We start from the raw sequence: 24,929 nt of genomic DNA on the forward strand, positions 1-24,929 counted from the left end.
CACTTCAGGTCATCTGCCCAGGGGATGGGGCGTGAACCTGTAACTGTTTCTCAACCAGTGGGAAGGGCCTCTTTAGCGAACAAGGTGGCCTTACCTTTCAGATCACTCATAGGATGCTGGCGGCTAAGGGGACCTGGTTAAATGACTGCAAATCTGTAGGCTGGACTGAGAAGACAGCGAGTGCTGTAGGTACGGTCATCTGTTGGCAGAATTCTGTGCAGCCATCACAGGCATGTGTGAGACCACAAGTAAGCCACAAAACGAAGCTTCTTAGAACAGGGGGACCACGCTAGAAGGATACAGGGCCTCCTTTGAGTCTTTTAGCAGGAATGAGACTGGGTGGGCACTGACCTGGGCAAGCCCTGTGCTCTGTGGCAGGTGCACCCTGCCTGTGAGGTTTGGTCAGGTGTGGGGTCTGTCCTGATTTCAGCACTACATTCTAAATGCTAAGGTGGGGGAACTGATTGTTAATATTCTGAGGGACACCCAAAGCTCTCCACTGAGTTGTGTTTAGCCCCCAAACCGCCAGAGTCCTTGTGTCATACTAGTGAGCTGAAGACCAAGAACTCCAAAACCCTTAGAAGTCTTCTGGGCAAAATGTGTTCAAACAGAGACCCCCAGAACACAGCAGGTCCTGCTCAAGTGTCACTCTGAGAGAAAACCCTGACTGTGCTTCCAAAGGCAAATCAATGGCTGGTGCACTCATGACCTGTCAGGTCAGGCTGGCTGCCCCTAAGGGAGAAGCCCTTTGAAATGCTCCGATCGCAGGCTTCTGCTATGTTCTTAACGGGGAACATGTCGGGGGCTCTGCAGAAAGGTGAGGGTCCTGGCTGTGCACACACTTACCACCTCTGCCTAACTACTCTTCTTGAGATGCCTCCTGGATCCGGAGAGTATCCTCAAAAGACAAGGCTAGCCCTCCCTCCACATGTATGCATACGTCTGACTAGCTGTTGGTCACACGGCTCCTGATTTCCCACTAATGCTATAATGACGGAGGGTCAAATAGAGCTTTAGTATTTCTGTTTGTTTGGTTTTGTTTCCTTAAAACAGGGTCTTATGATGTAGTCCAAGCTGGCTTCAAACTCACAATCCTCCTGCCTCAGCCTGTTAAGTCGGTGAGATTATAAGAGTGTACCATCATGCCTGGCTCCATACAGTGCTAGAGGAGAGACTGACAGCAGGTCTGGGACATTTGGAGAGGGGCTGGGTTAACAGGTTGAACTCTAGTCTATGAGATCTTAGGGTGAAAACTCTATCACCAGGATGGAATTATTACTTTGTCCGACATGTGAAAAGCATTCTGATTCAAATAATACACAGGCTCACTTTGTTCTGGGGGTGCAGGGCAGAGAGGAGGCCAAGTGTGAGGACCAGGACACTGGACGTCCACGGAAGTATTATAGTGGAGCATCTACCCTGATCCTTCTACGGCACAGGAGAGAAAGGCAGAGCTGACCTGGAGTGGACTGGCTTTTTGATAAATATTGTTTGCTCATATTGAAAAGATATTTAACTGTGCAAGCTCTAAGAACCTGCTTGGATGTTTAATAGACTCAAACAGATCCTTAGGAAAATATATCAATATGAATGTATCAGACACCCGCCCACTAACATGCAGAGGCCAGGCACTGGCTGCAGTGGTTGGACAGTCCATGGTGAAACAAAGAGCCCGCCCACGGATGCCAAAGACTGTTATCTGGACTGTGGCAGTCACAGGGGTTTGAGATGCTGTCACTCACAGGAAGCTCGCTCTCCGTTGTTCCTGGTATTTATGTCCCCTTTGCTCTGGCGTCCCTTGGTTCCGGTCACTTCCTCCATGCGGTAAATTTCAGAGACACACAGCTTGGGATTGAAAGCAAAGTACATCTTCCCCGACCTGACGGTCAGGTTCCGGTGGTTCCAGTCCCACAGCTGCTGCAAGTTCTGGTTGTCCAGGACATAGAAGGAGTAGTTCCTGGAAGCACAGAAATGCGCATTAGCAACCTACTGAGCCCACAGCCCCCTCATGCGACAGAGAGCCTCTCTGCAGCCAGTGTAGTTCCATACCAACAAGGGGTTTGCTTACTGGGGCTTTATAACAGCAGACAGTTGCAGTAGCCACTGGCAAAAAGATGTGCCAAGGACAATGTTTCGAAATCGATTGGACACTAATTAATTTTATGACCTCTATTACTAACACACAAAGCTTCTCCCACCAAAGGATGTTCCTTGATTCATTCCCTGGGAAAATGCCTTTGGTTATTTCTCTCAGAGCCAGGTATGGACAATGTGCTTGAAATCAGCCTACAGGAGAACAGACATGCTCCGCTACTCAACCGGAACAGCTTACATACTAGCAGCAAAGACTGCCATTATCCCTGGGAATAAATCCTACCCATGCCCAATCAGCAGTGCATGATGGGATGGGAGACAGCCTGGCTCTCTGTACATTGGCCTCTCGCTGCAAGAAACCTTCATTTCAGTCCCTGAGAACGTGGGAGAGGACAAACATCCAGTGTCTCCCTGGGATCTCACATCAGGGTAACTAGATGCAGCGTTTAACATGGTGGCTTTCCACATTTAGTATGTACACAGCTTGTTCTCAGTATCCCCTACCGCTAGAGCTTCTGGTACAGAGGTCCAGAGTGCACCAGGAATCTCGATTTCTAGCAGGTAATGCTGATAAACACCAGTTCTGGGCCCACCCAGAGTCTACCAGGCTGGGCACGGCACTGTTTCCAAGGCCTAACTTCCACTAGAGGGGAAATATGGGAATGGCCAAAGAGAAGATAGCTATCTTTGGCTACCCTAGTATCAGGGGCAGCCTATGTTGGAGGGCCAAGGGGAGAGTAAGGACTCTACTTGGGTGTCTGTGTAAGTTTTTTTTTTTTTAAACAGTTATTTCTAAATCTACCCACAGACCAGACAAATTCCTGTTCTGCCCTAAAGGCTGTGTCCACGTAGGTCCCACCTGCTGAGAGTCCTCACCCACATTAGAACTACTACCTAGGGGGTCTGCTTTCAACATGACCTTCAAATACTGAGAAATGAGTTACAGCTGCAGGGTTGCCAAGCCACTTCTGACACTTCCTGGAGAACTCATTAGGGAGCTAAGAGGTGAGGACCCAGGACCGGAAGAGCCATGAATTCTCCACAGGACAAGCCACAGGCAGTTTTCTCTGCTATTAAGAGCAGCATTCATGTGCGCACAGTGTAGTAGGTGAAGTCTGAGGTCTCGTTGGTTTTAAGATTCCTATGAGGGCCAGTGAGATGGCTCATGCCTGCAAGAGTACTTATATCACAAGTCTGGTGATCGGGACCCCGAGAAGGAAGAACAGTTACTCTGTAAGGTTGTCCTCTGACCTCTGCACATACATCCCTCTCATAGGTAAGAGTCCTCACATCGAGGACTCAAGTGTGAGCTAAGCAGTTGAATGGAAGCCCCAGCCTTCCTTAAGCACTTCGGCGCATGCTTCAGCGCAGGGCCTGCACACGCACGGGCTCAGTGAGCCAGCTAGCCTTTGGTAAGGTGTGTTCCCCTACCATGCCTGTTTCTTGGAATAGGAAACAAAGACCCTGATCAAAGGAATCCAGATTGTAGTACCTAAGAGTGTATGTCCTAGGGAGGTCCTTAGATACCTGTCAGTCAGAACTGCCACCTACGGGACCCACCAATGTTCACTCTTATTGATGTGGGGGTGGTCAGGATAGGCAGACAACTGAAGGATAGGTATAAGGGTGCAAAGATCCGGTCCCATTAGGTGTCTTTCCTAACCATGGGTCATTCTTAAACTGCTGCCTCAACGCTAACTTCACTGGTCTGGCTTCTCCCAAGTCTTGAGAGTCCCAGGAGACAAAAATCTCCTGTTATTGAAGACACCTCCAGGCCGGATACAAGGGCCAATTAATCAGGTCAAACCCCCATCTCCATCTAGGCCAAGGCCTCTTAGTAAACTAATTTTTCGAGCAGGAAACAGAACTGTACCGAAAATACCTCCCTTCTGAACCACACACTCTTCTCCCCAGGGAGGAAGCATGAATTAGAAACCAGGAATTTGACAAATGAATGGCAGGCACACAGAAACTCAGGGTATTTGACTAATCACTTTGAAAAGCAAGATTTATCTTTTCACAGTAAACACAAACTTTCTCTCTTTAAACAATGCAGAGACGGCTGGGAGCCAGAATACCAATATCAATAAAACCCAGGCATTGTGGGAACCTGCAGAAGGTAAAGGAAAATAAAAACCTTCACCAAAATAATAATCAACCTGCTGGGGAGGGCCCGTCAACACAGTGCCTGCTTACCAACCCCCACCCCACCTGCTTCCTCAACACCTTCTGCCATAGGTGAGAGTTAAGAGATGTCCCCAGGTGGAGACTTGTCTGCGCACCTTCAAAATACTAATGTGCTTATTAAATGGTCATTGTTTTCTCAAGGAGATGACTAGTTAAGGAAACCACTCAATAAATGTGACTTCATAAATCGTTTTTAAGCTCACTGCCTTTTACATTCACAGAATATTTTAAAAAACCAAACTGTTCATTTTTTTCTTTGGCTCCCACACGCTGTATGGTCTCCCGGAGTTTTATTGAGTGGTATTTTGGCTCTTAGTTCGATCCTTCCTTCCTTCCTTCCTTCCTTCCTTCCTTCCTTCCTTCCTTCCTTTCTGTTTGTCTCTCCCCTGCCCCCCCCCCCCCCCACAGGGTTTCTCTGTGTAGCCCTGGCCCTGGCTGTCCTGGAACTCACTCTGTAGACCAGGCTGGCCTAGAACTCAGAAATCCACCTGCCTCTGCCTCCCAAGTGCTGGGACTAAAGAAATGTGCCACCACTACCTGGTAGCTTGTAGCTTTTTCAACATTAGAAAAAAAAAATCCCCTCTATTGGATGGGTTTCACCTGCCAATGCATAGACCTACTAGGATGGTTGGCCGACAATTTGGGGGCACTGTCACATGATAAGCTCACAGCCAACACTTAGCTATGATCTGTGGTGACCATTTCTAGGCCACCACCTCCCTTTTAAGTGAAGATTGCAGGGGACCAAGTGTAGAGTCTTCCATGCAGGAACTGATAACCAGGCCCAAGCACCTTCTCCACTGCTTATGCAGTGCCACCTGAGTGGTTTACTCAGCTTCTCTAGGGCTGTTGGTTCTCAGCTGCCCATGGAGCTATCTTTTCTGGTCTCTTCTGGCCCTGAGGCCAATTGAGAAGAACTGGATGCTAAATATAAAAGGACGTTATAAGCTTTGAATCACCTCACAAAGGCACAGGATGACCTGTGCTACTCTCTGAACTGTCAACCCCCCCCCCCCCGAACAAAGTCACAGAACATAGGTAAGTCCTGCACCTTGAGGCAGGGCTGAGCTCAAGGTCTCCAGCCTACACAGGACCCCTCTTTCAAGCTCTTACTGGCATCCTGGAAGCACAGACAACCAATAACTCCTATCCATTTCTGCAAGGAGACACTACTACTGCCTGTGACAGCTGTCTCTAGAGGGCATCAGAAGCCAGAACACTGAAGCTGTCACCAGTACAGTCATTTATAACGCTACTCAGTCCATCTGTAGAATATTGGTTCACTTCAGGTCCACAGTTATACCATCTACAAAGGCTCAGTTAGTATGGAAATATATACCCAGGCAAAACTAAACCAAGTACCACATAGATTGACAAAAAAGGCCATTTGTTCCGGAGTGCTTTTTAAAAACAGCTTTGCTGAGGTACGTTTTACCTTCTAAAATTGTTCCCACTATAAATATACAGCTCCATGGGCTTCAATAAATTTATACAGATGGCCAATCATCTTCCAATCATCCAGATTCAGAACATTTATATGAAACTGAAGCGCCCCCCCATTCTTCTCCCACCCCAAGGCATTTCCCCTGTCTGTTCACCCATGATGCTACATGTACCATCGGCTAGTATCTTACTGTGTGTTTTGCGCTTATACTGAGGAACCCTTAGATTATAGCTAATGCACCATTTTGAGAAAATACTATGGAAAATGTTGCTAAGAGCATTCACACGTGATATCTGCATACACATGCTTCCATATCTCTAGGAACAGCCTAGACTTGCTAGGCAAGGTAACTAATTGTATGTATTTTAAAAAGTCCCAAGTATGTGCTAAAATGTGGTTATGTGAGGGTCTAGTCCCAGAGATGCAGGGCACATTACAAAACCTGCAAAGGGTAGAGATGCCTAAACAGACTAAGAATTCCAACTTTATACTGGCCCCCTTCCAGTATTTTTGTTCTGTTCAAGACAATAATCTTTGGCAGCACCAAAGAGCTTGAACTTTTAATTTATTTGATTGCTCCCAAACCAAGGTTGTCCAAAGCAGAGCATTTTTTTTTTCAGATAATGGAAATATTTTCTCTCTTATTCAAGGAGAAACACATGTCCCTATCCCCAGACAAAACTTGATTTTCCTTCTTCATCCCTCCCCTCCCTCCCCATGACCCCCACACTTTGCTAGAGATCAGGTAGCAAGCACCACACACTCTAGGTTCCGTGCTCTATCACCACACCACACCACACCACTACTTCTGAGACAACCCTTTCCTTTCTGTGTCTGTACTTGAGTACACAGACGTGCATGTAGCTTCTGGACACAGGAGAGAGACACTGGGCATCCTCCTGTCACTCTCTACCCCACTGCCCTGAAACAGGCTGTCTCACAGAGTCTGAAGCTCCTCATGGTCCAGGTCAGGCAGGTCATCTGAGTAGCCAGTTCTTGGGATCAGTCTGTCTCAGCTCACCACCTGGAGCTACACCTGGGTGCAGCTAGGCTCAGTCACACCGAGGATTCAAACATGAGGCCTCATGATTGCCAAGCAAGTACACTTAGCTAGGGAGTCATCTCTCCAACTCCTATGATCTTATCTGAAGTTGGGATTCTACAGATATGCCACACTACAGAGAGAGTGATGCTCTGGTGGGACTCTGTTTCACCTGTCGTCGGCCTGGAAATCAGCCTACAGAAATGTCTCCTGATGAGCATGCATGACTCAGGTAAGCAGGCCCAGAAAGAAAACACAGGAACTACACGCCAGGCAAAACACTTGTGTTCCCACAGGGGCTACCGAGAAGGCCGAGATCAACTGTAGTGCTTTCTTGGATAGCTAAGGCTGAAGGATACCTTCATGGGGCTGGGGGGTAGGGTGGGGTGAATATTCCTCCTTCCATCAAGACAAAAGACTTCAGAATCCTGAACCACACTGAAGAATTTATGCTATTTTCAGTAGCCATACAAAAAGCTCAAGAAATAGGTTTCTTCAACACTGAGTTGAGGCAAGATTGCTTTAAAATAAAATAAAATAAAACTCAAAGGTGGCCTGGGACTATATACATTTGAAGGATCACAGGGGTAACGAAGTCATTTCTAATCTTTGCCATGTGCCAAACATACACAGAAATACTCGAGCTTATGCTGGCAACTCCCCCACCCCAAGTTTTCTGTCTGACTTGGGGTGAGGTGTAACCTGGTGAAGTACTGCAGGGCTTCTCTTTCCCTGTAACTGTGATGTAGCCACACATTCTGGGAAACACTGGGGGCGGGGGGGGGGGAGGCTATCTTAGTATAAACGACAGCACCCTGAAGTTAAATGTCAGAGAACTCTGCTAATACACCCCTCATCAAAATCTCCAGTGCGTCCCAAGGCTTACCTGAATGATAAGCTCTACATCTGCATGCAGCAGTGCCTCCTACAATCCTAGTACTGCCTACCTCCCCCAGGAGCTGAACACAAGACAGGCCTAGATGTCATTCTGTGCTCTCTCCTCTTCTGTCCCTGTGCTTTCTAGTCCCCCAAACCCTTCCAGGCCAGCTTTGCTGAGAAGCCTGTGTGGCCTTCTCCACCAGAGTCTTCCTTTTGGTGCCCAAAGCACCTTCTGTCCTCTCCTCTGGGGCTCTCTGAAGCCTGAGCTTTGCACTACCTGTGTTCATCTGCTTGTTACAAGCCTTTCTCTCCTTTATTAAGTAAATGAGGAAGAAGTGAACCAGCTGGGCCTAATACTATCCGAGGAGAGACAAAGGTGAGTTGTTGCTCTGGGTGGCCCCTCAAAGCTTTGGATTTCATCACAGGTGAAGCGAGGCAGACCAGAGACAGCTACTACTAAAGAGTTTCAAATGCCCTAGCCAGAGATATCCTTGAAGCAAGTGGCTCTCAACTTATGAGTCCAGATCCCTTTGAGGTCAAATATCAGACATCCTTCATATCATGTATTTACATTACAATTCATAACAGTAGTAAAATTACAGATATGAAGTAGCAATGAATATATTATGGTTGGGGGTCACCACTACATGAGGAACTGTATTAAAGGGTGGCAGTCCTGGAAGGTTGTGAACCACTGTTTTTTTTAATACAAGTCTCCAGGCCTCACCTGCCCTCCACTCCCTTCTCAAATGCTAACAGCAGGGCTGGCGTCAGCTTTCCAGGGAAGCTTCCCCCAAACCAGAATCCTTAAAAATACTTGGCTGATATTTATAGTAGCCAGAAGCTGGAAACAACCCAGATGTCCCTCAACAGAGGGATAGATACAGAAAATGTGGTACATTTACACAACAGAGTACTACTCAGCTATTAAAAACAATGACTTCATGAAATTTGCACTCAAATGGATCTAGAAAATATCATCCTGAGTGAGGTAACTCAAGTCACAAAAGAACAGACATGGTATGGACTCACTGATAAATGGATATTAGGCAAAAAGCATGGAATACCCACAATACAACTCATGGACCACATGAAGCTCAAGAGGAAGACCAAAGAGTGGATGCTTCATCCTACTTAGAAGGGGGAACAATATAATCAAGGGAAGTAGAGGGTGGGAGGGGAAAAGAGGGTACAGAGTCAGGTATGGAAGGAGATAGAGGATATGTACAGAGGGTCAGGAAATTGAACAGAAGAGTGTAGCAATGGGGGATGGGGAACTGGAGGTAGCAACCAGAAAGTCCCAGATGCGAGGAAAGCAAGAGCCTCCCAGGACCCCATGGACATTAGCTGAAATACCCCACAAAGGGGAGGGAGAACCTGTCAAGAACCTATCCAGCGGTTGGACTCCCCTATCTCCCCCCCACCCCCGGTTGAGGGATGGGGCAACCCACCCATCTTCAAAGTTTTAACTCAGAATTGTTCCTGTCTGAAGGAAATACAGGGACAAAGAGTGGAGCAGAGACTGAAGGAAAGTCCATCCAGAGACTGCCCTACCTGGGGATCCATCTTACATGCAGATACCAAACCCAGACACTATTGCTGATGCCAAGAAGTGCTTGCTGACAGGACCCTGATACAGCTGTCTCCTGAGAGGCTCTGCCAGATCCTGACCAATACAGATGCAGATGCTTGCAGCCAAATATCAGACTAAGTACAGGGACCCCAATGGAGGAGTTAGGGGAAGGGCTGAAGGGGGCTTATCTGGCATCAATGGGAGGGGAGGCCCTTGGTCCTGTAAAGGCTTGATGCTCCAGTATAGAGGAATGCTAGGGCAGTGAGGTGGGAGTGGGTAGGTGGGGGAGCATCCTCATAGAAGCAGGGTAAGTGGGGATGGGATAGAGGGGTTGCAGAGGGGAAACCGGGAAAAGGGATAACATTTGAAATGTAAACAAATAAAATACTCATTTTTTTTTTAAAGACTTGGCTGGTACTTCATACCTAAGTTTCGAATAATGAAAAAATAGGCTATAAATATTCTTGGAAATAAAAACCAGCCTTCAATTTTCAGCAACATCTTAAGTGTATGATACTTTTAGTTAAGGCATAATGATAAGATAATCATACCATGTAATAATCCTGATAAGAAATAATCAAAGCCTCCTTTTGACTTTCTATGCCTATCGCTTGCTCAGTGTGAAAAAAGGGGTGGGGGAGCTTATCCTTCAGTAACTAACAAATCTGACAGCTACTAATCCGCCAAAGAAAACTGTGCTTCCCGATGTCAGGGATTCTAGGGCACAGATCTACTGGGGGAACATAATGAAACGAGATGGAGTTACAGTTCACTTTAAAATTTAATACAAGCAACAATGAATTAAGGGTGACCACGGCCTCATGGAGGGGAGGCCCCAGAATGACTGCGACACTCTAGGCAGGGGACCTGGCACATGCAGAAGGATTTGCAAGGAGAACGAGGTTTTTTTCTGAAGCTTCTCTGCTCGCAATGGGAAGATGGATGGGGTGAGCCGCTCTGTTTCTGGCTGTCCCAGGAGAAGACCCAGGCCAGAGTTGGTGTGAGAAAAACTGGAGGTTGTAAAGAAACCTCATCCAGACATACCAGCCTGGGGACAAGCCTTCTCCGGATCTTCCCGTCCCTGTCTTTCTAAGGGCACTGATTGCTTAATTGATACACGTATAAAACTTCAAAGCATTAACGCAGAGCTACACCAGAGCCGTAGCAAATGTCTGAAGGGACTAGCAAGGGCACACAGGCCACAGTCTGGAGAGAAGCTGTGCGCACATGCAGTAAGCACCAGCTCTACCCTCTGCTGAGAAACCCACGGCTGCTTTAAAACCCAGCTTGCAAAGCATTTCTGTGCAGAAGGCACAACCCCTATCAATACTCCAAATTCTGCAAGCTGATCAATACACAGACGCTGTAAGCTAATCAATGTACAAGCTCTGCAAGCTGAAATATCTCTGTAATAAAATGAACTGTCCGTACTTTGCAATTCTTTCTGCTTCTCTGTTTGAAAAGGAGATGGCTTGGGTGTCAGGTGCTCAAGTGCTGGCTGTACAAGAGAACCCATGTAACATGCGCCTGAAATCTCAGCGCTTAGAAGGTGGACACAGGGACATCTCGGAGGCTTGTCAGCCAGTTAGTCTACAAACTGGTGAGCTCCAAGTTCATTGAGAGACATTCTCAAAAGAGAAAAAAAGACACCCTGTGTCTCCTTGAACGTCCAGAGGGTGTGCACAAATATACACATGCATACAAATGCACACACACACACACACACACATACCCCAGAGCACAGTAGGCTGAGGCAGGTTAAGTGTCAGATAAATCACAATTTCCTTGGGAGTGAAGCACCACAGGCAGGCTGCTGTCACTCCTGCAGGGAAGGTTCCCTGGAGAATACCTTGGACTGCTAGAACTCAGCGCCCTAGCTTAGACTTGTGTGGTGGTTTGGATGAGAAATGTCACCCATGGGATCACATATTTGAACGAACGGCCCCAGGTGTTGGTGCTACTTGGGGAGGCTGTGGAACCTCTGGGAGGTGCTGCCTTGCTGAAGGAAGTGCAACAGGAGTGGGCTTTGGGGGTTCAGGGCCTTACCTCATTTCCTGTCTCATGTTTGCAGTTTGAGATGTGAGCTCTAACCTTTTGTCTCGCCTGCTTATTGCCATGCCTCTCCCACTGTTACGGATGCTCCCCATTACAAGCTCCTCCTTCCCTAAGGCGTTTTGGTCATGGTGTCTCATCACGGCAACAAAAAGTGTAACTACTATGATATGCAACCCTTGATGACTGTACCTTAAGAATGAAGACACCCATTTTCCAAATTGTTAGTATCCTGTGACAACTCCACAGGACTTAGAGCAAGATGGTAGGTGACCACCTAGGCAGCAGGAGCAAGCCCAGGGTTTCACCTTCATTCTGCTTAACAAACCCAAGGATATTTGAAAAGTACACTAATCGGGGCTGTGAGCTGGCTCAGCCCCTAAGGGTAAGGGCAGCTGCTGTCAGGTGCCTACAATGAGTGGAGTTGAACCCCCAGGAGCCACTTGACAAAAGGAGAGACTGACTCCCACAAGTTGTATTCTGACACACATGCACACGCTTGCGCGCACATGCACACACACACACACACACATGCAAGTTCTGTGAAAGGAGAATGGAGTGTTTACCCTTCCAGCTGCTCCTCTCCTAAGATGAGACGGAGGTTCTTCAGGAAGGACAAGGAGACCAAGGCATGAGAATGGCGGATCTTCACGTAGCCGGTCACCACCTCGATGAGCCCCATGAAGTTCTCCAGCTCCGAGGCAATGTTATCTAGAGAAAGAGGAGTCCATGTCACTGAGTCTTCCTCTGGTCAGGTGACACACTATACTCAGCTTCACACACACTGGTGTGGATGCGAAGGGTCTTGTGTGGGGGAATTGCAGTGAGAAGGCTGGCGTAGCACCAACCGTCCCTGTCTCCACTCTCCACAAGCCACACTGGGACAAGGCCTCTGAGGTGGGAAAGCAGACTTCTAGGAGGCTGGCTGCTGCAGTTGCCAAGCTGATTAACAGAACGTGAAATCAGAAATGCCAGGCTGCTAATTAGCCCCAGCTGACAAATGGAGGCAACATCTCTCAAATATGCTCAGTGACAGGCAGTCCTGGCTCCACAGTGCCATGGCAGGACTGGGCAAACCTGTCCCAGCCTGGTAAGAATGGTCTTTGCTGGACCTGGAGTTCCATATTTAAAGACTCCATTTAGGGCTGCAGGAAAACACTCCAATATTACAGCAATGATGTATGCAGGGAGTTGATCTATCTTTTCCCGCCATCGATCGAGACAGGGTTTCATGTATCCCAGACTTAAGATGAGATTGAACTCCTGATCTTCCTGCTTCCTCTCCCTGATCCCTATTCCTGGCCTGCAGGCAGTTTTGTTTTGTTTCTCTCTCTCTTTCTTTCTCTCTCTCTCTAAATCATTTCTGCAGCTCTAAGTTTTCTATCCTGCTCATAATTACTTCTGTAACCAGAAAGTTACAAGGAAAACTTGCTAACGTAACAGGACCGAGAACCAGTGAATTTCTTTTATCATGCTTACCCACCTTTCACATAGTAAGTAACAAACTTCCGTTCATGACAAAATTCTAAGACTATAATAAATTAGGTGAGGTTCACTGAATGGGATTTTTACTGTATCTGATTTTTGAAGGTTGATTTGGTGAAAGCCTCTCCTATGGTTTGATATAAAGAAGAGGACAAAGCCTTATACTAAGTCTGAGCCTCACAGAGTCCCCTCACTTGCAATATAAATACAGTGCTAGTTGTATGTAAGGGCTACAGGGAATTCAACCTGAAAAAAAGAGTGGCTGTGGCTAAGCCCGTGTTTTGTACCCCAAGAATTGAATCTATAACCCCTGTGTGCAAGACAAGTGCTCTGGCTGCCCTGAACTCACTATGTAGACCAGGCTAGCCTCGAATTCAGAGATCTGCCTGCCACTGCCTCAGAAGTACTAGGATGAAAGGTGTCTGTCACCACACCCAGTAAGTAATTCTTCTTCATGGGCTGAATTTCCCAATCACATCTATCTCCCATGACAGGAAGATATAAAAACAGTAAGGTTTATGAATTTTAAAAGGCATGTCTTGGGATCAATAAACTCAAAGAAAATTAATAGTTCTGGTATGAGCAAAACTACAATTTGGTTATTATCATAAGGGTCAGCATTCTTGTGTGGTGAACAGGGCCCTCCATGGTGGAAGGGTAGAGAATGGGCAATAAAAACTAAGGACTTGGAGGCTCGAGAGATGGCTCAGCAGTTAAGAGCACTGACTGCTCTTCCAAAAGTCCTGAGTTCAAATCCCAGCAACCACATGGTGGCTCACAACTATCCATAATGAGATCTGAAGCCCTATTCTGGGGTGTCTGAAGACAGCTACAGTGCACTTACATATAATAAATAAATAAATCTTTTTTAAAAAACAGACAAATGCCCAAGCCTACAAAAACTCACTACTAGAAAAAAAACCCAAAAAGCAACAAACAAACAAAAATCCAAAAACATACATACAAAAAGAAACCCTAAACAAACAAACAAACAAAAAACCCCACCTTGTTTCTATTACCTCTACACACTAAGAATATAATTCACTTATTTAACGAATACTTAGGGGCAAGCAATCCACTATGTAAATAAAGAGGACACTTTGTCTCTGAAGTAAAGAAAAACTTTCTTTCCCTAAAGATTTACCAGTTAAGATTAAAATAATAGTCTTCTGCCTGTAGTATTTTACCTCAAGTTCTAGTGGCAGGAACTGAAGGGCATCTATCTGGGGGACTTTCTCTGTCAGTCCAAGACTAGAGAAGATAAGATTACAGGGCTCTGCCGCCACCATGGGAGATGTTGTTCATGAATACAATTCGGAAGCAACATACCAGGAGCACGGTCTACACCAAGTGAAAGGGAGTCTGCAGGCTCAGACCACAGCTTGAGGTGTGGACGGCACATCTTCCTGGCTCTCAGAAGTAAAACAGGAGATCCCTCTTTAGCTCAGTCTCCTCAAGGGAGGCAAGCAACCCAAACTCTGGCCTTACAGAAGTGTGGACTCTGCAGCAGCTAGCATGAGCCGGCTCATGGGTCTGAGCCATCAGGGGTGTGTGTGTGTGTGTGTGAGATAGGAAGGGAGGGAGATAGGGAGGGAGGGAGGGAGGGAGGGAGGGAGGGAGGGAGAGAGAGAGAGAGAGAGAGAGAGAGAGAGAGAGAGAGAGAGAGAGAGAGAGAGAGAGAGAGAGAGAGAGAGAGAGAGAGAACAGGCCTTTCCTGCATAAGATGTGACTTAAAGAAAGATGAGGGCTGATAGACTCCTTTTTACAGGAGTATATTCTGGGCTAATGGCTCAAACATCGACTGTCTTTCTCTCTGGATTTTATGTTTCCGAGAAACTCACAGAGGAGACGTCGTCACACAAGAGGCTTACTTACACCCCGTGCTGCTTTTCTAAGCCTGTATCCTGCTTGTGACTAAAGGGACAGAGCCAGGAAGAGCATCGATGCAAGTAAACCAAGAAGCAGTCCAGCCACTGGTCTGGTGGGGTGGAAGACTTACTGCCTCGCCGGATGTTAATAAGCAGATTGCCCTTCAAGATGGTGCATCCTTGGAGCATTTGAGCAGAAGTCACCGAATCGATGGTTTTCGTTTTCTTCTCTTCATCGCCGCAGACTTTGGGGCAGGGGCCTTCACAGGGGATACAGTACATGCTGGTGAAGATAAAGAGTGGACCAAAACCACAGAAGTGAGTTTATCTTCTTGCATAACCAAAAAACAAAAACATAAAGAAAACAAAACAGAAAAGTAAGGAGGCTTTTTGTTTGTTATTACAGCAGCATTTCATGAAAGAACTAGGCTGAAACATCCAAACAATCACACAGTATAATCTCCTACCCAGGGCAAGCCATCCAAGCTGCAAACACACAGAGGGAACACAGACTGCAGAAGAGGAAAGCATGTCCCTTGTTTTTAGACAGAATACACTTGCCATGCAAGAAGCACGTGGGTATCATAGGCTTGTGGCTGGGGAGCCAGCTGGTCTACCTGGAAGACACAGACTCACAGGCACTCTGGGGGCTCTGAATAAATGGAGCTACTCACTGATAAGACCCTCGCCTGCATGGCAGAGGAGGTTGGGCAAGCTGGCAGCGCTGGGGAAGGGACAGCCTCATCTTTGTCACTAACAGGAGTCTAATTCCCAAAGCCCAGGGAGGGATTCCAACAGGCACCTGGCGCAGTGCAGGTCCATTATTTTCTTGCTCAAGCACAAGTGAATTTATATCTTGACAGTGCTTTGCAGAAACTTGTAAATTGATCCAAATGTTGTTTTGCTGCACATACAATAAAAGCCAGGAACCTCCGCAGCTCTCTCTAATGAGATCCTTGTCCGAATGCTACCCTCAGTGCCACACACAACCAGGAGCCAGAAGCAGTGGCATGCTTCCTGCTTCCTGACCATCATTTAGGAAACAACGGCAGAGAAGATGCTAAGCCTGGGGCTATACCTTCTGAGACCTTAGCTGTATACAGAATCAGGGCCGAGAAGCTGTGTCGATTTCTGAATGAGAAAAATGACCCAATCTTCTGGGATGGGTGGGACAGTGTTATAGTCAAATTACTGCTCTTAAGTGAGTCTGTGAAACCTCATGAAAAGAAAGAAAATCAGGGTAAAGCAAGAGCTGCCTTTACTAAAGTCTTCCATCCATTCCCAAAATATTATCTATAGTTTCTGTTTTGTTTAAAAACCTTAGTAATTCTCTGTTATCTTCCTATTTCCTATTAGGAGAGTGGGGCTGAGGTTGTCACAGGCTCCCATAGGAAGTAGACCTAGCTAGCCAAAGTGACATCTGGCTTCCTATAATACCACATGCAACATGCTTGTGGTGTTAGAATGAGAATGGCCCCATAGACTCATGCATTTGAAGGCTCAGTCCCTAGCTCACAGAACTGCTTGGGAAGGATTAGGAGGCATCCACTGGGGTAGGCTTTAAGGCTGCAGAAGTCTGGTGCTGAGCTCTCAGTTATTTCCTTCACTTCACAATCTGGGATCCTGCCCTTTGAAACCACAAGCCAAATTAGACATACTTCTGTATACGTAGCTAAGGTCATGGCATTTATCACAGCACTAGAGAAGAAACTAAGACAGCTCTCATTTCTAGCCTGGAGAGGGGTTTCCTTCTGAACTTCCTTTGTGCTCTGTTTGTGTTTTTCTCATTTAACTACATGCCGCATAAAACCCAGCTCTCTCTAAACAAACAAACAAACAAACAAACAAACAAACAAAACATACTTGGAATAACTGTAGATTCATACACAGACCTGCGCAGACACTACAAAGCACCCATGTACGTTCTACCCAACGCTCCCAACTGCTGCTACATCCAACCTAACAATGACACAGTGACCTGGCACACGTGTCAGGGTCTGTGCATTTCTCCATCTGTCTACATAGACCTGCAAATTCCCTACTGCAATCGAGTTCGAGGACAACTTCAACAAAGTCCTCCTGTGTGTTACCTGTTTGTAGCTGCCCTCTGACCTGCCCCAGACCTCACTATGCCTAACGCCTGGTGACTGCCAAGGTGTCTTCTACCTGCCACCTTGGGAATGTTACAGAAAGGCAGTCATATAGCACACGGCTTCTGAGGCTGATGTGCTTCCCAGTGTACAATACCCTGGAAGTTAAACCTTCCTTTACCTCTCCGGGTGATGTTCTGTGGGTAGGCCTGCTTTCCTACTTATTGTACCAGGATATCTGAGTTGTCCTCACTTCCTGGTATTACAAACAAAGAGGCTACAGACAAGTTCATGAAATAAATGTTCAGGGTCAACATGACTATGTTTATTCTTTCCCCATTTTTTTTTTTTTTTTTTACCCAAATAGGAAAACCTGGAGCCACCTCCTGCTTTGTTAAAATGTCTAGGAATCATTTAGCAATTGAAAACATTTCTATAAGGGTGTGTTCTGATTATAGCTTAAGTTTCCTAAGATCCACTCTTGTCTAGACAGAGCACAAACAGTATTTTCAAAGTACTTTCAAGTAAGTGCTAAATAGGCTTCAAAGGCCAGGAGAGGGACAGCTATTATTTCTTGATAGTATTTTAATTTAAAATGGGAGACTGTGCGAACGGGCAGGGAGTAGCGGCCCAGTGCTTTAAGAGCACACTGGCGGGAAGGAGACCCAACTCCTATGAAGACACAGCATCCTCACTGTGTGTTACAGGACAGTTGAATGCCTTTCAGTAGGGAGAGGAAATAAACTTGCAGGTCAAATATGATATAGTGAGTTCGATGGCCAGCTCTCCCTCTTACCAGCCAGCTCTCCCTCGCTGCTCCCGGCCCCAGAAGGAAGGCATGGTCTGGACTGTGGGTAAGCATCTTCACACTGCCAGACAAAGGTCTTTGGCTCAAGATGTAGACTAGTACATCCCTTTTATATGCTCAAACAGTGATTATTTAGATGTAAAGTGCCTTCAAAGGCTCATCTAGTAATAGCTTAGTCAACAGCTTAACAAGGTAGGTTTACTAGGAGGTCTGTCTGTCCTTGGCACATGCCAAAAGCAATGGACCCAAGAGCTAAAACCAATCTCCCCCCTCCCCCCTCCTCCTCTTCTTCATAAACTGATCACCCTAAGTATTTTGTTACAGTAACCGAGAGTTGACTAACAGAGACTGCCAACACATGAATAAAAAAAGGGCAGACTTATTTTTAGTAGACTGTATTATACAATTCTGAGTCATTGTAGTCCCTGGCTTACCAAATCATTTAAAAATATTTGATCTTTTCCTTTTTGCTGTGATAATGGCGCAGAAATTAAACAGGTAGGAATTTACTTTTCATCTTAGCATTATGAAAGAAAATTTAATCTTTGGTTTGATCCAGCAGTCAGCTTACAGTTAGAGACATCTCCAAATAGTATAGCAGCAATGGAATTTCTTTTTGAAGATGTATTGAATATCTTTTATAGAGAGTGACTGTAGCAAAACTATATATTTTATATACTTACAGAATTGTTACCAATGCTGGAGACTGGACCTAGGTCCTTCTATGTGCCAGAGATTGGATCGAGGACCTCCTATAAGGTGGGGACTGGATCCAGGGCATCTCACAAGTGTGGGCAGCATTCAGAACTTCCTAGTTGCATTTTCAGAGGCTCAGAAATGTGTATGTGTGTACAGTACCGGAGGCAGGGAATGAATTACAATGGAGCCTTCCCCCAAGTCCCCTGCTCTGTTCAGAGGGGGAAACAACAACCCCAGACCTCTGACTGCCCCGTGTTCCCAGAGTTATAAAATCCTGTCTTCACGAACATCACCCATGACAAGTTTGTGGAAGTACTACTTGTTCAGTCAGAAACAGCTCTGCTTCCACAGTGAAGCCTCAGAGTCCAGGAAGGAAAACCAGAGGCCACAAAGATGGTGGAAGGCTTAGAGAAAGGAGGTTATGGCAGAAAACATGGCAGATCGGACTACTAGTTCATGCCCAGAGCCCAGGCTTGCAATGAGACGTGGGAGGCCTGTTTCCAGGCCTCATGAATGCTGGTGAGGGTGGTCTTCACTCTCTCTCAGACTGGCAAAGCTTTCACTGGCCTAGAGTAGCAAGCTGGGAAGGAGTATCTGTAGTTAAAGTCTCCACCGCTCACGCTTCAGTTCTGCAGGTGCACGGGGAGCAAGGCTCGGGAGCACCTGGCCAGCAAGCTAATTCTTACGCTCTAGTGCTAGCAAGGTATCCTCAAAGTTTAAAAATAAAAAAGCAAGCTGAAACAGACCCAGCACTCCAAGATTCGCATTAAAACAAGCTCAGCCATCACCCTCTGACAGACCCATCTGGGTGAACCCCTGGGAGGTCCTACACTTAGGGGCTATGCAGCATAGAACCCTCCTGGGCCTGGGGACAAGAGCCGCTGACCTCTGGGTGCTGTTGCGGATGAAGCCTGAGGGACACTCCTGCATGCACTCATCGTCGTGGATAACGAAGCCATCCGAGTCACTGCTCTCAGCGTTGGGGATGTTGGCGCAGAAATCGCGGTCCACACAGCGCCAGCCCTCGAACCTGTAGGTGCCAGGCGGGCAGGCGGGCACACACACGCCTTTGTAGTAGTAGTGTCTGCAGGCCACGCAGGTTGTGTTGTCATCCGGTGTGTGGCAGCTGCCCAGGCACTCCGGGTGGCAGCACTCGTTGTTCTCGGTGCAGGCTCGCTTCCCGCACACACTTGGGCACACTGTGGGAACAGAGGGAGAGAGGGTGGTGAGGATGACGGGCTACATAGCCTCCCCTGGGTCATCCGCTGCCACCACCAGCATGGTGTACCGGAGACTGGCTAGAAAAGCACACCTTCTCTGACATCTGCATAGATCTTACCATCTGTGAATTCCACCTGGGTAAAGACACAACCCAACCCAAGTCCATTCTCTCCTTTAGACTCCTGGTTTGCTATGGGATGAGCCATTAACATTTAAAACCCATGGACTCTTCAAAATGGGGTGGCCACAACCATTAAAAGGGAGCCCATGGTACTGGTGAACAGAGAGAAATACAGACAATATGGGCCACTAGGACTATACAAGACACTGTGCTCTTCAGCTCTCCTTCTGTATGAGAATTCCATTCTAAGACCCCAGTGGATGCCTGAACACTGGGCTGTGCACACTCCCTTCTCCCTCATGCATACAAAGTGATGAAGAGAGGAGGCATAACAAGTGCGGTGGTTTGAAGGAGAAATGCCCTACACAGGTTCATGGATGTGAACAACAGGCCTGTGTTGGTGGTGGTCTGTTTGGGAAGGTTACAGAGCCTTTAGCAGGGAGCTAGAGGAAGTCCTTTGCTGGGGGTAGAGTTTGGGGTTTTACAGCCTGACCCACTTCTCTATTTCCTGTGTGTGGGTGGAATGCGATAACTTTGTGTTTCCTGCCTGACAAGACTAAAGCCACCCACCCCCACCCCCTGGCCACCACAAGGACTCTGTCCCCTCTGGGACTGTACACCAAGATAAACCTCTAGCTCTGGCTCCATTTTCTGTCAAGGTATTTTATCACAGCAACAGGAAAGTACCGAATACAACAGGGGACTAGTCAAAACCTCTAGGTTACTGCAGCAAACGTTAACCACACCCTTTACAAAGCACTGCGTGACTACGGCCTCTCTCTTCTCAAACTCCAGAAAAAGAAATCCAGGCTATGGAGGGGCTACTCTTTGCCATGGGCACAGAAGTAATTATGGGCTCTAAAGAGGAACAAGCTACAATTGAAGTGCCCAGTGCTTATAGAAGGTCTTTGGTAATGCCCGCATCTGCAATGTCTCTTCACAACACAACCTCCAGATCACAAGCAAGCTGCTGGACTATCGGTACAGAATGGTAGTACACAGGGTTTCTGTGCCCAGGGGCCACCTACTATAAGCCTTGTTAAGTTAAAGGCCAGGTCCAGTAATCACAGATCTAAACTCACACCCCAAACAGGCACTGTTATGCACTTCTGTAAATATGTCATAATGAACACACGCCTATGATCCTTACTTGTGAACATATAAAACAAACAAACAAATCTGGCTAACATTACATGTACCCAATTGGGGGAGGGAATTGTTTGGAAATACTACAGAACTACATAAATATGTATATTTTAACTGTGATGTACCAAAGAGTCAAGATTCCATGTTTTATTATAAAAAAAAATCTACTCTAAAACCAAAACTAAACCAAATTAAGCCCCAGTAACCACAGATTAACATAAAGAACACACAAGTTCATCTGCCCCCAAAACGGCTGCTTTGCTAACCCTTCATGACGTGGTCTTTCCCGGGTTCTTCCTGTGCATGGGTATATGACTACACATACTTGAATGTAAACCTTGATCTATGGAGAAAGCACTGGATAGACTTGGAGTGGATACCACCATACAGCAATCTCGCTATGTCTCACCGTTACAGCTGTGCCCCAGCATCAAACGTGCCCTCCGTGCCCACACATTACTGTTCCATGAGCACAGCCATCTTTGTGGGCACCTCTGCATGCCATTAGCATCAGTTTTCAGAACTGACTGCACTGAGTCAGTATGTTCTCTGGAGTCTTACACCAGTCTGTCTACACAGCTGTAAGTCACATCCGAGAATTCCTGTGTCACTGCACTTAAAAACAGATGCCAGAATGTCAACACTTGAATCAGCAGCATAACCCAGTAAGGAGACCGGAGTTCTCAGGACACTGCCAAAGTGATGTAATCTTGCATTTGACTCTAAAGTCATCCCTCCACAGAAACATCGGGGCATTTCCCCTCCCTGGTTATCTCCCCCTGTAGGAGTTCCTCTGGGCATGCTGTCATCTCTTTGGCTCTGAGGCCTCCTAGCCTCCACTGTGGCTAGAGTGTGGCTGCTCTGTGTTTGAAGTTCATTCATCCCATGGGCTATAAGCAAAAATTTTACTAGAGCTTCCTGGAACACTCCTTTAAAAAATACAGTGTGTGTCTCCTTCTTTCTTGCTGGCTGAAACATAGAAATGATGCACAGATATTCATGCAGCCATCTCAGACGGAACATGAGGCAACATAGTGAGTTCAAAGGAGCTCGGCCTCTCAAGATGGCTGGTGTCTCTAGACCAATGGTTCTCAGCCGGTGGGTCGTGATCCTCTTGAGGGGTGACATATCAGACATCACGCGTATCAGATACTTACATTATGATTCATAAGAGTACTAAGTTATAATTATGAAGTAGCAACAAAATAATTTTATGGTTGGGGTCACCACAACATAAGGAACTGTATTAAATAGTCACAGCATGAAGGATGAAAACCACTGCTCTAGACTAGCACTGCAGCTGCTGACCTTTGAACTTCTTCAGGTGAAGAGACACCAACTTTTATCTATGCAACTGAACCATCCACACAGACCTATCTTCAGAGCCACACTCAAGCGAAGACGGAAAGCCTTCTCAGCTGGTTTATGATATTCATTTATTATAACTAGCTTCAGGCTGTTTTTGGACATCCATTCTAGCTCAGGAACAAACAGAAGTTAATTATCTCTGGTCACACCACCACCACCACCACCACCAACAACAACAACAACCCCCAAACAACAACAACAAAACACCAAACAAACAAACAAACAAAACTGCAGGAGCCCCTAATGTCAGAATACAGACACTGTCTACCACAGCAATTACCTCGAAGACAGTAAAATGGAGTTCACTGATTTAACAGCCTACCATGTTTTTAGCTTCACACACTACCACTGATTCTTTTTTCACTCAAACACATCAATATATGACATAGTTGAAGATGATATAGTCTGATGACTTAATTAAACATATGCACTGCACGGGTTACATCAAGGTTTGGGGTTTAAATGAGCACTGAAGTTATTTGTGTTAATTTTGTTTTTTTAATCCGTCAATGACAGAAGTCAACGATCTGTTGGCATTTACTTATCTAACCAGAATTTACTGGATACACGCTGCACCTGTGTGCAGCTGGACATCCTGTACAGCTGTGCGGTGGCAGTCCCTGACCTCAAGGAAAGGATACCACACCAGGGAAGCAGGAAGGACCACGCACAGGGTGTTCCTAGTACTGTGGGTTCCTGGAAGGGTCTTCAGAGATAGTGAGGTTGGCACTGAAAAAGGAAGGCCGATGGGGAGGGGCATCAGGACCACCCGTCACAGAGGTCCTCAGATGTAAATACAGGTTGAGATGTTGCTGGGAACAAAATGGACCAGCTCAGGGAGGCACCACAGGCACACCAACTGACGGACAGCAGGAAATCACCCTGCTTTAGGGAAGGGCTAGGTTCGCACACTAGAAAGGTCATCATGCTGTATAGTGAAGGCATGATAACCAGAGTGGGCAGAAGGACAGAAGAACAGCCAGGGGAGAGGAATCTGCTACTGATTACACTGTCCATCTATGGCTCACACCGAAAAACAGATAAAGTTCAACGTAACTCGCTAAAGGCTCCCTGGTGCAGCTGTCCCAGCTATCCGCCAACACCATGCTCTGTGATTAGAGAGGAAAACCGATTCGTTAGCTCACCGTTATCAGCAGAGATTATCAATGAGGACTAGATGCCAACTTTGGAGCTCCTTACTTACTTACATAGGAAAGAAAATGATACATCACAATAGATGATAAAGTCAAATAGCTACATAGTAGTAAAAGCCCATACCATATAAAGCAGGGGGAAATAACCTTGTACACTGTCTTGAATCAGTTACCCCCCAAATGCAAATGCTACATCTTTCCAGGATGAGAAAGAGAAACAGAAATACTTGACAAAGGATTTGCTAAATTCGAGACATGTTGAGCCCTGTTCCAGGCCTGTGATGGGAACTTCTTCCCAACTAAGAACTGTAAAGTTAAAAACACTGTCTTTATGGATAGAACTGTTCTTTTAAGGCATATACCAGATCAATAAGTCCCTTAACATTCAGTGATGCCAACTGTGAACAAATGTGCATCTGATATTCTGTGGGTGGAGGAGGACAAAAAAGGGTTATGCAGAGAGGGAGAGAGAAAATGGAGGAAGGCTGACCTGCTTGCTAGGGGACTGACTCTAGAGATCTGTGTGGCTACAGGGAGGAAAGGGGTGTGGCTCTCTCTCCAGCACAGAGGATTCCGGGAGGCAGCAGGAGAACACAGGGTAGTCTGGGATTAGACAGTCCTGGAGCCAGCTTCAGAAGTCTGCTGTAAATTTTGTCTCATCTCGATGTATATAAATATTATTAGTGTTCAGGACTATTAAGGGATTTCTTGAAAAGCCCGGGGCAGTGCGTCTCGCCAGCAGATGGATGGCTGCTCTCCATGAGTGCCAAAACTTAAAATGTAGTGCAGTAACCAAATTTCCAATTACAGCACCATGGGGGGAAAAGAGGGGACCTCCCCCCCCCGCCCCCAGGAGGGGCGCACAGGCATGGTTAAAGGGCAGTCCAACCTTAAAAAGAGGAAATGGAAGCTGTGAACTAGGACGCGAAGGAAAGCAAATTGAGTTTGCCCATGAGACCGTTCTATTCCTTGCCATTATTCAGGGAAGACAATAAAAACAAAACCTTATTGAAACAGTCAGAAAAGCTACAGCATGTCCTGTGTCAGCCATCAGAAGGACAGGTCCAGGGTCAGTGTGCATACAGAGGCCACACATTTTAAAACTCCTCTTTATTCCTTTAAGATAGGACAAACAAACCTCGAACATCAGCTTAGCTCTTCCTCCCTAGGGTCCTTGCATTTAGTAAGTTCTTTCTTATTTCCCTTTAGCCTGTGATTGCTTCTGTCAGTGAGTCCTTTCATGACCGAAAGCTCCGAGAAGCAGCATCTTCAGAGCACACGATGCTGAAGTTCTTGGTGATGGGAGCCTCCACTTTCCACAAGGAAAGAGGGGTCCCTTGGCCACACAAGCTTCTACCAAAAACTTAGTTGTGACCCAGATGACTGCCGAGGGATAGAACTTGGTCTGTGGACGTTCGAGCAAGCTAAAGCTTCCGAGTCCAACATGGAAAGAAGAGGTAACGAGACCGTAGAACAGAAGGATGGAAGCATTAGACAAGACAGTGGAAAACACTGGTGGAACACAGAGGCCAGTGAGGGAAGGGGGAGCTATCAGGTGCTCTGGGTGACTGTCAGAGCCCATGGGGAGTAAGGCTCCGAACATCGTATTCAACTGTAGTCCAAACTCTAGAACAGAGTTAAAAAGCCATTTGTTATCAGTCTGTAAGTCTCTCTGGCAAGGATCTTATTATTATTTTA

The 24,929-nt window shown here is 46.5% G+C and overlaps 1 protein-coding gene across 5 annotated transcripts in view; it reads right to left on the bottom strand.

Moving 5' to 3' along the window:
• Window positions 1–24,929, bottom strand: part of Igf1r (insulin like growth factor 1 receptor) — a 283,747-nt gene that overhangs the window by 49,878 nt on the left and 208,940 nt on the right. For all 5 annotated transcript variants that reach the window (XM_021166846.3, XM_085841652.1, XM_029479326.2 and 2 more), the window contains 4 exons: window positions 19,108–19,420; window positions 14,756–14,907; window positions 11,838–11,982; window positions 1,743–1,957 (listed from right to left, as the gene is read on the bottom strand). In XM_021166846.3, coding sequence (XP_021022505.1) covers window positions 1,743–1,957; window positions 11,838–11,982; window positions 14,756–14,907; window positions 19,108–19,420 — 825 coding nt within the window. The remainder of the gene's footprint in view (window positions 1–1,742; window positions 1,958–11,837; window positions 11,983–14,755; window positions 14,908–19,107; window positions 19,421–24,929) is intronic.

This window comes from Mus caroli, unplaced genomic scaffold, assembly GCF_978045245.1.
Source record: "Mus caroli unplaced genomic scaffold, Mus_caroli_1 scaffold_8, whole genome shotgun sequence".
NCBI classification, from domain to species: domain Eukaryota; kingdom Metazoa; phylum Chordata; class Mammalia; order Rodentia; family Muridae; genus Mus; species Mus caroli.